We start from the raw sequence: 16,624 nt of genomic DNA on the forward strand, positions 1-16,624 counted from the left end.
TGTTGGTTGTGTAGTGTGTCTGCATGTGTGTTGTTGTTGTTGTTTTACCCCCCACTCCCCCTCCTTTGTAACCAATTCTTTTCCCTTCCTCCCCTCTTTTTCGCTCCCTTTCTTCTTTTTTTTTTGTGTGTGTGTGTGTGTTCTCTCCGTTGGATGGTGTGTTGGTACACGCTTTGATCAGATGGCGTTCATGTTCCCACCGCGTTCCACAGTGTCTCTCCTTCCCCCCCCTCCCCCACCTCCCCCAAACAACAGCAACAACGAGCAGTGAGGGTTTGATGCTCGTAGGCCCATGTTTGCGCGCGCCCCTCTTCGACCTGTGCCGATTCAAGGGTATGCGGTATCCCCCCTCTCCCTCCTGCTAAGCGGACTCGTGGCACCCTGCCTCACCTATCGCTGGACTCGCGGACAGGCCACTCTAAGCCATGGACGCTTCCCATGGCATTGGCGGGACTGCAAAGAGGAAGAAGAGCAGGCAACCCACCCAGGCGACGAGGCTGTTCTGGCGCAGACCGAAAAACTAGCCAATGCGAGCACAGTGAAGGCCCGCGCTTCCCACCGCAGCTGGCATATGGCACATTCGAGTCCCTGCAATGCAAGCGTCATGGAGAGATGACAAGTGCACGAGGGATTGGAGGTTCACAGGCCCCTGGAGTGTGCATGTGTGCGTGGAGAGCGGGGCTTATGGTGCCTGAGACTAAGTAGGTTGGGGGAGCAGGGAGGGCTGGTAGCGTGACAAGAAAACTGCGAGCCACACTGTTTTGTGGAGTGCAAGGGACTCGAAGCAATTCGGGGGGGGGGGGAGGGAGTGACTAGTTGTACAGGCGGGATGCAGGGCCATCCTGGGCTCTGGTTCGAGGCTGTCCAACTTGCTCGAGTTGGTCTGACGTTTTCCTTTGGTTGCCCCCCTTTGCTCTACACACCACAGATGTCACCCTTCCCTCGATCGGTACTGTGGGCGTCGTTCGCTCGCGTGAAGGCTCGCGGGTGTATTCATGATCGTCTTGAACGGACCACGCGGCACGTATCCTGAGGGGGGGGGGGCCCAGATAAATGCGTACCTAGGAGGCACTGCGGAGAGGGAAGGGGTGGGGGATCCAGTCGGCCTCCTGACTTGACGCGACATGCAGACAGCTCATCCCAGACAAGGGGGGGGGGGAGGAGGAGGGGGCAAGTAGCCGTAGTGCAGCAGGTGCAGTGTGTGTGTGTGTGTGTGTGTGTCAGCAGCCGGTGGGCAAATTTTCGTCGTTTTTTTTTTGCGGGTGTTTTTTCTTGTCTTTTTTTCCTGTCCTTAAAAAAAGAAAAAAATCCCCACTTCGCCTTTTTTTCCCTCCTCCTCCTCCTCCTCCTCCGTTTGACAATGGGCTGTGAACACGCGCCAACCCCCCATTTTCCCCGTGGTGGTAGTAGTAGTATTTTTTTTTTGTGTGTGTGTATGTGTGGGCGTGGTGAGGGGTGGTGTCAATGGATTTTTGGTGGATGATGGCGACGGGTGCGCTGTCACGGCGAGGGCACTTGTACCGGGCCGATACCCCCTTTTTTGTATCTCTCTGTGTGTGTGTGTGTGTCTGTACGTTAATACATTAACGTGGAGTGTTCTTGTAATAGGACAGGTAAACAAAACAAAACAAAACTGCACACATCCTCCGGGGATGAGGGGACAATCATAGTGCAGGGCACAGAGGGAAAACGAACAAGCTGGTGCTCTTCACGACAGTTTTGGGGCGGAGCAGGGAGGGAGGGGGACGCCGAGGGTGATGTGGCGTGTGTGTGTGTGTGTTTGTGTGTTTGTTTCCCCCGTCCTTTCGTTGCCAACCTTTGCTCCCTCTACTTTTAACTCACGTGGGCACAATCACATGAGCCTCCGTGTGGCTCGGCGTGTACACACGTTTGCGTGTGGTTTAATTTGCACTCTGTGTGCTCTGCGTGCTTGGGTAAGAATACCCCGAAGGTGTAGCTGTGGTGCGCGATCTCGGTGGGTCATGAATCACACGCCCGCTTCTGCCCCCCCCCTCCCCTCCCCTCCCCTCCCCTCTCCTCCCTCTCCCCCCCCACCCGCTCCCTTGGGGAGATGGAGAGAGGGATGGTTCTGTGCAATTAAAGCTTCTCCCCCTCCAACTTTGTCTTTCCTTTCATTTCCTCTCTTCTTCCTCTTTCTTTTTCTTCATCCCCTTTTTTTTTCTACGTCATGTGTTGCTGTGTGTGTATATGCATATACCAGTGTTGCAGGGAGGGTTGGTACGCGACAACACAACAGTGAGTTGTCTCCTCCTCCTCTCCCCCACCCTTCTCTCCACATTTTGTTATTATCCCCCCCCCCTTTCTACCCTCTCACTTTTATTATATTTATTTTTAAATTTTGCCCCGCCCTGCTGATTTTTTTTTTTTTCAACAGGGGTGAAAGACGACAGTGGAAAAAAAAAAGTGGCATAGGCACAAACAAAAAAACTATCAAGAGGCACACGCGTGTATGCACACACACCTACACACACCTACACCCACACACCTACACACACACACACACACACCTACACACACAGAGGAGGGGGGAGTGTGGGTCTGAGACGGGCGAAGTGCTACATACAAGTCGTTCTCAGCAGGAGTTAGAAACACTCTTCCTACGCACAGGCACGTGCCAACGCGCACCACCGAAGCAGAAATGGACTCGGTATCACGCCTTAGTGGCTCAGCGTCCGTGCCCTTGTCTGATGGACCGCGGGTCTTCTGCGTGGTTTGTGGTACCTTCAACGATGATATGGTCTTGCGCCAATCAGGCCTCAAGTGCCGGAGATGTGTGGGGAAGTCGTCGAACAAGCACTACGCCAGGCTGCAGAAGCGGCAGGCAACACAGTTTTTGTCCCAGACCTATTCAGCGCGTAGCTCAGCAGCCCGCCTCGACACGGCTTCCTTCGTTCATTCCGGCGACGGCTTCCCTGAGACGCAGAATATGTCGAGCACAACGTCCTCGTCGGTACTGCCACCCCCGGAGGGGTGTAGCAGCTCCAGCGCGATGCCCCAAACGCGCAACAGCTCCTTGCGCCCCATCGAGGAGTACATCAGCGGTACCTCAGTGTATCGTACTGCTGTGAAAAGTGTATGCCGCTCCAGCGATAAGGATCGTGCTGCCGATAAGAGCTGCAGCGGTGATCAGGGGACACTCCTCGGCGGTGGGAGAAGCACCAAGAGATCTACATCTGATACTCTCAGCAAGGTTCCGCAAAACAGCGCCCGTGCTCAGGGCTCAAACCTCAACTCCTCCTCGGTCGCCGGCGACGCGATTCAAAGGTCTTCAGTCCCTCCAGCACAACCTCCAACGGCTGGCAGCACACAGCACCAACAGACGAACTCAACGAGTGATAGCAGTGATGTCGTCAGGGTCCCACTCAATCGAGGGGTTTCCGAAACCTCCCCAGAGTCGACGCCCGCGCATGGCACAGTGCGTTGCAGCCGACTTCCTACGACGGGTGCGAAGAATGTTTCCAGTGATCCTGTGCCCTTCAGCAAGGCGGCCCCGTTGCGCCTGCCACCACGCAACAAGCCCCACGCAAAGGGGTGGGGCACTTCCAGTCCGCCAGTGTCTGTGGCCGACACGACGAAGAGATCTGCAGAGCGGAAGGCCGCTACGAAGTCTCACCGAAAGGTGATGAGTGCCACCCACGTGAAGACTACGACGGCGTCGCCATCCCCCCCTCGCAACACGTCCGCTGCTGCGGCACCGCGCCCAGGCACCAAAATGACTTCTATCACAGTGCGCTGCATCGCGGATGAGGAGGTAATGTCCGAAAGCTGGAGCGGCGCGTGCAGTGGCGGTGCCGTGGTGCCGGTCGTGCCCACTGATCCGTGCCTTTCGCATCCCAGTACGCCGAACAACGGCGTTGCAATATCACCCGCGGTGAATCTCAGCCAACACTTTGCGTACCGTTCGCCCATGAAGCGGGGAGAGGGACAGCGCACCTCTAGTTTTTCGCTGGCCGCATCCCCGGACGCAAGCTCAAACCCACCGGCCCCGCGAGCGGGCAGCTGTATTCACTCCAGTACGTCCTCTACCATCGACTTCTCCTCCCATTCACGGCTCCAAGGATCGAAATCGCGTACCAAAAGTAATGCGAGCACGCTCCGGCAGCGTGGTTCTCCACATCTGACGCAGTGCTCAAACCTGAAGAGGCGGTTAGCTGCCTCAGTGTCGCACGTTGACCCGCACGAGACCGCCAGCAGAGAGGCATCGTTGTTGTTGTGTATGCCTCGTGCCTCAGGGGGGGCTGCCCTCGCTGTAAGTGGCAGCGGCCAAAACAGCACTTCCAGCGACTCCGAGTCATCGTCGTCACAAGAGCCATGCGCCACCTCTGTTACCCCCCCGTCGTCGTCTTTGTCGTCTGTCGTAGTTTCTTCAGATTCACCCGAGGCCGTCGCTAATCCTCCTCGACCAGCTGCCGCCGCTGCCGACGCCACCGCCACCACCGAAGGTGCCGACACGAAGAAGGCGTGGCAAACCGGCACTAATGCCCCCAACGTGCATCCAGACAAGGACAGGCGCAAGCGAAAGAAGAAAACAACAGCTCGGGGGGAGGATGGGGCGAGTGACGTGTTTGCGGCAAAGCGTCTTAGCGGCAGCATCGATGCTTTACGCATTACTGTGGAGCTCGTCTCACTGGCGCCGAACGTACCGGAGGCGTCCACGTCCATCTCTCGTGGCGGTGATGGTCAACTACCCACTGGAACGTCCAGCAACGACGAGAGCAGCGCTGGCACCGACTCCACGCGCAGCGTTTCTTCCCGGGCAAACGACGGTTACCACCGGCAGGTGTACGCTGGCGGGCAGTCGGGCGGCTTCACCGTGACACGGCACATTCGCCAACGCAGTGGTGGTAGCGACTTGCTTACTGGTGCAAGCGGCGGCGCCCCTTCGTCGCTCGCCTCCGGCAAGTCCAAGGCGGCGCCTCAGCGCAGTCGGCAGCAGCGCAGCTCCTTTGGCGAAGCCATCGCTATGGGCGTGCAAGAGGTCAAGAAGATAACGTACTGCCTTATCCTCCACCACCGTAGCACTGGCGAGGTTCTCCTGAGGCAGAAGCGGCGCCTCTACCCGGACATCATTCCCGCCTGCGAGAGAGTCAAGATGGCTGCGGGTGCGGGGTTGCCAGCAGTGCCAGTGAAGCGGCTGCCAAGTCTGCGCTTCGCCACGGAGGCGTTCATGGAGGAGCGCCGGGCCGAGGTTGAGGCGTTCTTGCAGGCTGTCTCGCAGAGCCCTTCGCTCATTCGTCACCCAGATATGGTGAAGCTGCTTGGGCTGGCGCCATACGTGACAGACGTCGCCGTGACAACGGCGACTGGCGCCGCATCCGTGAGTGACAGCCGCGGTAACAGAACTGACCACCATCGGTATGGCCGATCAACGGGCGCCATTGGCAGTGGGGTATCGCCGCCGTCGGAGAGCTACAGCACCCCCGGCCGGAGGCAGCGGGAGCGAGCAGGCGTTGTTGGTCATTCGCAGCAGTGTCATCACCACTCAAAGAGCGATGGACCCGGCTTTGATGCAGCGACCGCTGTCAGTGACCGCGATGAGCCCGGCGCTGGTTACACAGTGCGTGTCAACCTCACTGAAGGCGCTCTCAACGCCTACCGCACATCCGCCACCGAGAGTGGTGGCGGTGGTGGCTGCGGAGATTTCTACAGAACGCCGAGTTACTCCAGCCTGCAGACGACTACGTCCTCCGTGGTGCGGCGCCGCAAACTGGATGATGTGACCATGGAGGATCTCGAGCACATCCAGCTGGGCAATCTCATCGGCCGTGGCACTTTCGGTTCTGTGTACCTGGGGCTCCTACAAACCCACCGTGGCCCGCTGATGGTTGCTGTGAAGGTAATGACGATCAGTGAGACGGTGACGCCTGTTGAGATTGAGGGTCTTCAACGCGAGCTAGACGTTCTGTCCACTGCCCAGCATAAGAACATCATTCGCTTCCTCGGCAGCTCACTCAATACCGCGACGCGTGAGCTGCGCGTCTTCACAGAGTACGTGGAGTGCGGCACTATTCGGTCCCTCGTGCACCGCTTCGGTGCGCTAACAATGCTCGCGATCCAGCAGTACATGCGTCAGATACTGAGCGGCCTGCAGCACCTGCACAGCCTCTCTATCGCGCACCGCGACATCAAGGGTGAGAACATACTGGTTACCAAGAACGGTCGCGTGAAGCTCTCTGACTTTGGCAGCAGCACCGGCACGCCCTGCGATGCGTCAACCGCTGCCGATGCGAGTTCCCTGCCCCTTTCCAGTGGGGGCGGGGGCGGTCTAGCAGGTAGTGTCGCAGGTGACAGTCCCCTCGTGGGCTCGCCGCAGTACATGGCGCCAGAGGTGATTCAGGGCACAGTGAAGTCATATGCCGCGGCTGACATGTGGTCGTTGGGCTGCGTTGGGATTGAGATGCTGGATCGCATTATCTGGAGGGAGACAGCGGGCACAAACCCTTACGCCTTTCTTTATCGCATCAGCCGCAGTGGGACGCCCCCGCATGGGTTGCCGACAGACGCTGAGCTGGCAGCGTTGAAGGCTGAAGGCAATATGAAAGAATATGAGGGATTTTCTCTGTACTTGGACTTCCTCCGGCGCTGCTTGTGCGTCGACTGGGAGCAGCGCCAGACTGCGTCTGATCAGCTGAAACACCCTTTCATGACGTATCCCTATTCAAAGCACCTCCGTTGGATGCCGCCGGCGACGGTGCAGCCGTCAGCTGTCAAGCCGTCGTGATTTGGAGAGAGGGTGTGCGCCGCAGTACGGGGGGATCCGTGTGCGTGCTTTATTGTTTTGTTTTGTTGTTGGACTTCAACGAACTTCGCTCGCTGTTTTGGTCCCCCTTTGCTTATTTGAGTCAAGGAAACAAATATATAAATATTTATTTATATATATTTATATATTTATATATATTTATATATTTATATATATTTATGGTTTGTGTTCGACTCTCAAAGTCTCATATTTGCCCCCACTTTTTTTTTTTTTCGCGTGTCTCTGTGATTGTGTCTGTGTTTTTTTTTTGGGGGCTCCTGCTCACGTGTCAGTGTGGTGGTGTTCGCAATGAAACACGAATGTCACATTTGTTTTTGCCGTTTTTCAATGAGGGAGCGCTTCTTCACGTTGGTGCGCATGAGTGCAGTGTGTAATGCCTCTCGTGGGGCAATGAAGGCACTCCCCGTGAGTGTCTATCTGTGTTTCTCATGCATATATATATATATTTATACTCTGTGTGTGTGTGCGTGTGTGTGTGTGTGTGTCACCATAGCCTCGGAGGCGTTTGCTGCAGCACCTCTGTGATCTTCCTTACCGTCCTTGGCCCCCCCCCCCCCGCCGCCCCCCGCCTCTGCCCCCAAAGTCACCACCCCGCGTCACCATCGGTAACTCCTCCTTTTTGCAGAGTATGTTACTCCATCAACCGTGACATGATCGACTCCTCTCTCCCCCCCTCACTCTCCCCCTCCCTCTCTCCCCCTTTTTCTTTTGTATCGGCTTCACTCTCATACATTCCTTACACACTGCTGAGCAAGCGATTCATAAACACAGAAGGATTGCATATATGGGCTCCCCCCCGCCCCTCCCCGCTTTGAGTAGCACCTCGCAGCATCGCATGTGGGGCGGTGGTCTGGATGGCGTAACCGCATGGCCGGCTCGCCTACCTCCTCTGGTGCACCCTCGCGGTGTTGTGACAGCCGGGGTCAGCGGGGCGATCTGCAGCTCACGGGTCTTCGCGGCGCCGTCGCTGTGGTAAACGCGCTCTGTGCGTGTCAACTCCACCACCCGGGCGCTGTTTGCAGCTCGTTGCGCACCCCCGACTTTTTCTGGAGGAGAGGGAGGGGTGTGACGACTTGGCACTAGTCACCACTTGCGGCAGCGGATCAAGCCGCTCCTCAGCCTGGACACTGAGGTCAACCCGTGCCGTGCCCCCCCCCCCTTCTCCCCTTGCCCTCCATTCACTTCAGGGGGATCCCGCTCCTCTTTTCTGCTTTCTCTGTCTCTCTCAGTTCGACGCGCTCCTGGTGTATACTTTGAATGTGTAATAAAAAAACCACGACAGTGAGAGAGAGACGAAAACGAAAAAATATGTCAAAAAAACAACAAAAACATAATTTTTAGGGGATCATGAGGAGCAGTCTTGCGCAAAGCACATCAGCGCTCCTCGGCACGCGCCTTTCCAGTCCTCCTCCCTCCTCCTCCTCCTCCTCCTCCTCCTCCGAGCTTCATTGATCAGGGTTACCCGCGTGGCCTCCCCCAAGTACATGATCAACAACAGCAAAAAAAAATCGATGCATTATCATTGTTATCATTTCTCTTCCCTTCTCATCTTCACCGCTTCTTTTGTTGTTCTCGAAGAAGCGCCGTCGTGTGTGTCGTGTTGCCCCCCTCCCCCCCTCTCTCCCATCCTTCATTTGCATTAGTGTATATATTTGGAGCTGTGCTTTTGTCTCTTCCCCCCTTTTTTTTTCTCATTGTCTTTAGTGGTAAAGATTTTTTGTCAAAGCGTGTTGGTTGTGATCGTGTTGCAGGTTTCTGCGGATATATGGTCTTGGCGTAGTTCATCCACATTCTGGCACGTAACCCTCTCTCTGTCTCTCTGAAGATCCGCCTGCCTGCCTGCCTGCCTGCCTCTGTGTGTGTGTGTGTCTGTTGGAGCCTGTGGGTTTCGTGGAATTAAGAGGTAAGTCGCGAGGGGAGTCTCGAGCGGTGCGGTGTGGGTATGAATGGCCTGGATATGTATATGAAACACGGGTTAAACAGCATCAACAGGGAGGGGACATCATCACCATTGTAGGCAGCATCCGAGACAGCGGAAGGAGCGCCAAAACTGAGGTCAGCTACCGCCGGCATAAAGAGGTGGGACAAGCCACGGGGCAACCCCCCCCCCCCAAAAAAAAAAAAAAAAGAAAAAAGTGAAGACTAAGAAAACGAGCGCATACGCCACGAACACGCGCACTCGAAAAAGGCGTACAAAAAAGGGGGAAACACAAAGAAACACCGATACTCCATCATCACGCACAGTCATACCCCGACGAGGGTGACACCAACGAACAGGGACAGCGACACACGGGGGGTAAGGGAAGTGAGAGAGACCGGGCGCCCCCCCCCTCCCCCCCCTTCGTGTGTGTGTGTGCTTCTCTCGCTGTCTTGGGAAAGGGGGACCTTCCATCATTTTTTTTTGCTCGTGTTCTGCTTTCAATTTTCCCCCTTTTCTTCCTCGTTTGCCTTGACGACGACAACATAAACAACAGTCAGTATAGAGAGCTATTATATTTATATTTATATTTAGGCATATATATATATATGGTCGGTCTGCCCGTTTCTACTACGCGCACATACATATCTCCGAGTTTTTGAGCACGTGTGTTTTTGTTGCTTGATTTGTTTTTTTTCTTCCCCTCTTTCTTCCCCTCCCATCTCCCCTCTTTCTCCCCCCTCTTCTCCCCACCCTCCCACACACTCTCAGCATAACTCTCTCTGTTCGCCTCTCTCTCTCTTTTACACACCGTGGTGTTCTTTTTTTTTTTCTCTGACACACGCGCCCCACCGCCTTTTCTCTTCGGGCGTCCTTTGCGGCATTCCCTTTGTGTTCTCTTCGTTGAGGGAGTATCGCTGGTACGCCCAAGAGCGTTTCAAAAAAAAAAAAGACTGTGGATCTCCTCTCTATTTTTTTTTTGTTTCTTTCCCCTCTTCCCCTTTCCCTCTTTCCCCTCTTCCCCCCGCCCCGCACCGATCTGCTGTGCGGTGCGCGTGAAGGACAAACCAGACTCTTGTGCCCGTGTGTAGATCTGCTTAGAGAAGTTGAGGTTACTCTTTGATCTCTCGTGAGATTGAGAGCTTCAACTATCCGCGCTGACGAGCAACGGGTCGCGGGGGGGGGCTGCAACAATTAACGGTGACGTGGCACACATCATCTTTAACACGGGGGCGGTGGCAGGACCGACCGCCTAATGGCAGCAGTCGAAACACAGGGGCGAGGCGGTAGCGACGAAGGGATCCAGGCGTCGACGCACCCAACCCCCGGACAGCAGGGCTCCTCGCTACCAAACAAGCATGATGGCAGGGGCGTGCAAATGACAATGCCGCAGCTAGGCGGATGCAGCGTTGCAGGCCCCGTCGTCTCGAGCAGCGATGAGATTTCTTCATCAAGTTGCTCCATATCGCGTGCCACCTCCGACCCTGTGCTGGTGGGGTCTTCCACACAGGACCGTCAGCCGCACTTTCCTCAACAGGGCATAATAGACATGCCAGCAAGGAACCACGCAATGATCGCCTCATTTGTAGCGAGGGCGGGTGCGAACGCCAGCGGCGACCAGAATGGCCTTGCTCCCGCAGCTCAGCTGTTTGCGCGAACACCAAGTTACGTACAGCCGACGCAGTCCTCCCTGCACCACGCACCCGTGGACTCCAATAACACTGACCCCTCATCAGCGAACCATTCGCGGACCCGTAACAGCGGCGGCGGCGGCGGCGGCGACGTCAAGGATGTTTCAAGTGGTGCATCTTCTCATTCCCCATTGCAAAATCACCCATTGAAAACGCGGACGTTGAAGCGCGCCCCTTCCACCAACGATGATTCCCAGCGAGGGGATTTGTCGCTGGCTGCAACCGAGGCAATGACGAATCCACGAGGACTACCGGGCGAGCTCGCAGAACACGGGAGCATCGCAGAGGCTTCATCTGACGTGTCTGCGTCTAGGAACTTGTTTCACAGGACCGGCACAACTGAGGACGGTGATCACTGCAGCATTGATGCGGCTGCATCGCGAGCATCAACGCAGTGCAACGGTTTCACCCAAAAAACGGCGGGACTGTTGCAGTCTGGTACCTCCTCCCCCCTGCGTTCGGGAGACAACGGAGGCCCCTCTCTAGAGCACCGAGTAGGGGGAGGGGAAGAAAGGCGCGGCAGCGATGCCGCTGCCGCGCTGTCCGTATCGTTGGCCACTATTACGGTCTCCGACGACGACGACGATGACGACACCACCGAACTCATCACGTCCAGCTTCTCTGTGTCGCATAGCACCATGAACTTTGAAAATCATACCCGTCGCAAGTCCCTGCAGGCGGAGCAACGTTGCCGGAACAAAGGCAGGCGGCGTAGCAGCGATGCCAGCGCTGACCGTGGCGGCTCTGAGAATGGAAGTCCACTTGGCTTTTCGGGTGAGGTGGACGCGCAGGCTCAGCGGGTGCCGCACCGCACGCAACTAATGAGCTCCAACAAACGTGTTTCTTCCTCTTGCCCGGGTCGCTCGTCCAACACCCTGGCGCAGGGTCAGGACAGATTGCCGCCGAAGACACCCCGCGGTGACGCTTTGCCAAATGTGGAGCCCGAGCGGCAACGTGGCAATGGCATCAACTCCAATGTGCCGGTCCCGGCGACTATCAATCTCCACCGATGCAAAAAATCACACGGTAGTGGTGATGGGGCGCTGCAACAACAGCAACTACTTAGTCGCGGCTCGTCGTCGACGTCACCGGTGCCGGCCCAGGGATTTGAACCAGCGAGAGGGGGCGAAGAGACGCACCGGGAGGGTGATGCTCCTCGCTCTGATCCCGAATGCCACACCCAGCGTAGCGCCGCTTGCGATGTCGCGCATCCCCAAGTGCCGCGGTTGGCGCTGGACAAAATACATACTAGGCGCGAGCATCAACACCGCACTGCCGTGGCGCCGTTGAAGGTTTTTTCTCCCGTCGCCCTCGGATCGGGGCGCTACCTCGAGGCGTCGAGGACGAGCAGCTCGGCGGGGGTGTTGGATGTGACAGTGTCATCCTTGACCGAATCGGCACGGCTCAGCACTCGCAGCGGTTGTGCTGGTCACAGTTGCATTTTGGAGGGACCGTGCCGTGTCGAGGCGGTGGGGAGAATGCATCACCAGGACACCGCGGGAAGCGGATTACTTGACCGCCGACTTCACTCTTCTGAGTCCGTGTGCTCACCAAACGGGTGTGGCACCGGCGTGGCTTGCGAGTCGATGTCCCAAAGTCACAGCTGCACCGGGGTGAAGGGAAGTGCGCCAGACAAGATGGCAGATGCTGGCCAGCGCAGCCGCGAGGCCATCAACGGCGCACACGGCCGTGAAGCGGCATATCCGTTGGTGTCAAGCTCGCATACTGCACAGTCGACAGGCTCACCCTCGGGTTCCGCCGCGAGGGTATGCATAGGCTTTAACAGCAAAACAGAAGGCCTCACTGGGGTGTCGAAGACCGCTGGGGGCGAGAGCGGCACGCGCGACATCGACGTTGGTCTGATGCCTAGGCAGCGCGAGTCCAAGAAGGACGAGGCGGCTTCAGCGGCCCCCCCGGCGCAGTGTGCGAACGCGAAGCGGAGTGCCAAGTGCTGTCTGGTCATGTAGCCCACACCAGCACGCACACACGCACACACACACACACACGGCGGACTTCAAGGTGTTGCCGGCATCCCATGCCGGATTTGACGGAGTCGAGCTACCCCATGAACCAGGGTCACTGCAGTAGCCGACGACGGCGCTGCATGTGGGACATGCTGAGCAGAGAGGTGTCAGTGGTGTAAGAGGCATCGACAGTGTTTTTCATGCCCCCTCCCCCCCCACCCTCTGAGAGCAGGTCCCTCAAAGCGGCAATTCTTTTTTTTTTTCGCTTATTCGTTTTCACTACAATGTCGTCGTATCCATTCTGCTCTTTCATCTTTCCCTCCATTCCCATTTCGCGGAATGGCCTCTTGAAACACAGATGACGGCTTCCGCCAGGAAGTCTCGGCGGGGGGGGGTGAGCGAGTCGTGGCGAGTGAGAGATGGCGGACAATCAAACTCGGGATCCCTCAGTGTACTACATTCGTGGCCGCTGTCTGGCAATGTGCGTGACAACACTCGGGAAGTGTGGGGACTGCGCTTAGGTTCAAGTTGTTTTACCAGAACTGAAGTATATGTTTTAAGCGTCAATGTGGCCCAGGTGGATGAGGGCAGATATGTGCGAGTGCGCCAGCAAGCGAGCCGCAAGAGGACGCACGGCGACAACCTGTTGTGTATGAGAGCGATTTAGAGGGGAGATGGGGGGCGGGGGCGGGGGCGGGGGGGAGGGAGGCAGGCAGCGCTTCACGCATCTCCTTTTATTCTCCCCCTCCCCTTAAGTTTATCTTTCAAGGGCGGTGTGTGTGTGTGTGTGTGTGTGTGTGTGTGTGTGTGCCAGACAGTGAACAGGGCGTCACATTGGCGCGAATGTACGTATTTATGGTTACAAGCGGGGCTTAGACTCTCAACAAGATGTGTTCACGTCACCCAAGCAGTCCTCCTCCACCACCACCACCACCACCACGGTGTGCATAAGCCGTTTGGCCTTTGGGGTGAATCGATCTAATGGCAGGAAGAGAGGAGGCAACAGGGAGCAACGCTGTGCCAGAACCTTCTTTTTCCCCCTTTTTTTTCCGCATCTCATCTCCCTCCACCACCTCTGCCCTCTGACCCCCTTCCCCAAAATAATATACACACTCCATTTACACGACAGATGTGTGTGTGTTGTGTTTTTGGTTTGTTTGCTTGTCCCCCCCCCCTTCTTGAAAAAAAAAGTCGTTCGCGTTGTTGTTGCGCTGTCGACTTGCCCCAGAAACGACAAATCACCGTTTTTTTTTTGTTAGTATACCCCCCCCGCCTCTCTCACTTTATTCTTCTCCCAGAGGAAACGAACAGAATACACATCGCCTCTACCCCCACCTCCACTACTCCACTACTCCACACACACACACACACACACACACAACCTGCACACCAGAAAGAGCTAGGGAGAGTAAAGCCCGGTCCTCCCCCCCTCTCCTCCCACCACCCTATTCCGTCTCCACGCTCCGCAGCACAGAGGAACAGAGCACCGCACTGCTCTTTCAGGGCCCCTCCCCAATTCTTCTCCACGTTTCCTTCCTCACTATACAACCCGCCCGTCCTCCCCCCCCTTCCCCTTGTTTTCAATACCCGACACAGATCACTCCATCGTCGTCGTTGTCGTTGTCGTCGTCATGGGTGCTCCAAAACGTCTCGGTAAGTACGAGCTCGGCCGTACCTTGGGTACTGGCAATTTCTCAAAGGTCAAGATCGCGCGAGACACGGAGACCGGTAAGGAATGGGCAATCAAGGTGATTGATAAGGAGCAGCTTGTGCGGGAGCGCATGGAGGAACAGCTGAAGCGCGAGATCGCCGTCATGAAAATGCTGCGGCAGCCCAATATTATTGAGCTCCACGAGGTTATGCAAACGAGTCACCACATCTACCTGGTTCTGGAGCTCGTGACGGGCGGTGAGCTTTTTGAGAAGATCGCCAATGCAAAAAGATTTGACGAATCAACGGCACGTCACTACTTCCACCAACTCATCTGTGGCATCAACTACTGCCACCGCCAGGGGATCGCGCACCGTGACTTGAAGCCTGAGAATCTATTGTTGGATGCAAATGACACACTGAAGATCTCAGATTTTGGTCTGAGCAATCTCCAGCGCACGACCGCGAGCGGCGGCGGTACTATGCTGCAGACGGTGTGTGGCACACCAAACTACGTTGCCCCGGAGGTCTTGAAGGAGCAGGGCTACGATGGCCTCAAGGCGGACATCTGGAGTTGCGGTGTTGTCCTGTTCGTTATGATGGCCGGCTACTTGCCCTTTGACGACGAGAATGTGAACGCGCTCTTTACGAAGATTGAGCGTGGCGAGTTCCGTATGGCACGTCACTTCAGCAGTGATGCACGCGACTTGATCTCACAGATGCTCACCGTAGACCCACTCGCGCGCATTTCTTTGGACGGTGTGATTGCGCATCCGTGGTTTCGCGTAGACTGGAACCCGGAGATGCTGACGCAGGACGGGAGTCTGTCTGTGCCAAACAAGGCCGAGGTCGGCAGTGCGGATTGAGACATGTAAACCAGCGGCACAGGCGCCTTGCATACATTGGGCGCACCTACAAGCGAGATTCTCCTTTACCTTCATGGGAAACATAATAATAATAAAAAAACATTGTGTCTCCCCTCCCCTCCCCTCCCCTCCCCCCTACCCTAAACACACACACACACACACACACACACCAGGCAGGCACTGGATGTCAACCGATCTTGTGGACTCCTGGGTACGAGGGATTCTACATGATAAGCGGTCGGAGCAGGGGAGGGGGTTAAAAAAACAAAAATATCCAGCGAGAAAGAATTACGAAAGGGTGTGTGTGTGTGTGTGTGTGTGTGTGTTTGTATTAGTTGAGAGAGTCGAGAGGGAGAGAGACTGCTGTTGCTGCGCAGTGTGTTTCTTTATCATGTATTTTTGGTTTTCTTTCTTCCCCCCCTACTCTCCCATGGTTCATATGATTGTCACGTCATTTTTTCAATGAGTCTTTTTCTTTTTTGTTTGTTTCGTGTCTGAGTGTGTTTCTCATCCGGTTATACGCAGACGTAGTCTCTTCTGCTCCCTTCTGCTGTTCTCGCCTCACCCATACACGCATGCCGTCGTGAGCAACACGCATGCAGACGCGTGTGTTTCTTTTCGTATGTGTTCGAGGAAACCGTAAACAAAGTGGAAGGGTAGTGATGAGAGACGATGGGGGGGGGAGGGGAGGGGGGGACACACCCGCGGCAACCACTCTTTGTTTTCCTTTGATTATGTGATGTTCAGGTCGGCTACCGGGGTGATGTGATGCAACAGGAGAGGATGGATGGATGGATGGATGGATGGATCGGGCGCCGCATGGAGGCAATACAAACGGAAAGACGGGGAGGGGTTGTCACACACACACACACACACACAGAGACGCGTTTAAGCTCAGTCATGATGCAGAGGTGACAAAAAAAATGTAGGTATGGACTTTTTATTTTTTTGGTTTTGCCTTTTTTTTGGGCTCATCATTCTCCACTCCCCCCTCCCCCTCCCCCTTCCCCCCTTCCCCCTCCCCACTCGACTACTCCACCTCCGTTTTGCTCATGTTTAAATCCCCATTTTCAATGTTATTGTGTTCATGTCTGCTCTTCGTTGTCAGTGCTTGTAGTCCCGTTGCCCCCCCTCCCCTCCAAAAAAAAAACTTTTTAGCAGTAGTGGTGGTTGGGTTAGTGGACAGCACTCGAGTTCATATCATGTTTTTGTAGTTTGTTTGTTTCTTGCTGTTGTGTTTATCGTTGGTTTCTTCTTGCGTGGTTCTGGGAGTGGAATTATTCTGTCTTGGTTCTATGCGTTGTCCCCTCTCCCCCCCCCTCCTTCTGTCTTGATGGATGTCTGCACGTCTACCTTGTCTGTCTCACTCCGTTACTCTTTCTCCTTCTCCCTCGTTTTTGGTCTCGAATTTCTGTTGAAGAGGGGGGGGGGCTTCGTACCACCGCCATCTAATCGATTCGTTCACTCACTCATCCACCCCCCTTTTCCCCTCCTTTCTCTTTCCTCCCCATCTGGCACTCAGTTTCTTCTCTGCCAACCTCCCATGTATCTCCCCCTGTTGTGTGTGTGTGTGTGTGTGTGTGTGTGTCCTGCCCCTGCTGGTTTTGCGGGGGCAAAAAGATGAGGCACTGCCGTTGGCCCAGCCGACAGCTCCGCCTATTCCCTTCCCCCCTCTTCTTGTAAACAGGTCAACAACAAAAAAGAAGAAAATAGCTGGACCGCCGCTTCTTCCATTTCTTTGCATTTATTTGATG

General features: G+C 55.7%; 1 protein-coding gene across 1 annotated transcript; it reads left to right on the forward strand.

The window, feature by feature from the left end:
- Positions 1 to 2,659: 2,659 nt before the first annotated feature.
- On the forward strand, positions 2,660 to 6,742 carry JKF63_06455 (uncharacterized protein; the record flags this gene model as incomplete). Its single annotated transcript, XM_067902405.1, has 1 exon — positions 2,660 to 6,742. One exon carries the CDS (start codon positions 2,660 to 2,662, stop codon positions 6,740 to 6,742), a length of 4,083 nt encoding a protein of 1,360 aa, XP_067759426.1.
- Between the last annotated feature and the right edge of the window lie 9,882 nt (positions 6,743 to 16,624).

This window comes from Porcisia hertigi, chromosome 7 (genome assembly GCF_017918235.1).
Source record: "Porcisia hertigi strain C119 chromosome 7, whole genome shotgun sequence".
In the NCBI taxonomy this organism is placed as follows: Eukaryota; Euglenozoa; class Kinetoplastea; order Trypanosomatida; family Trypanosomatidae; genus Porcisia; species Porcisia hertigi.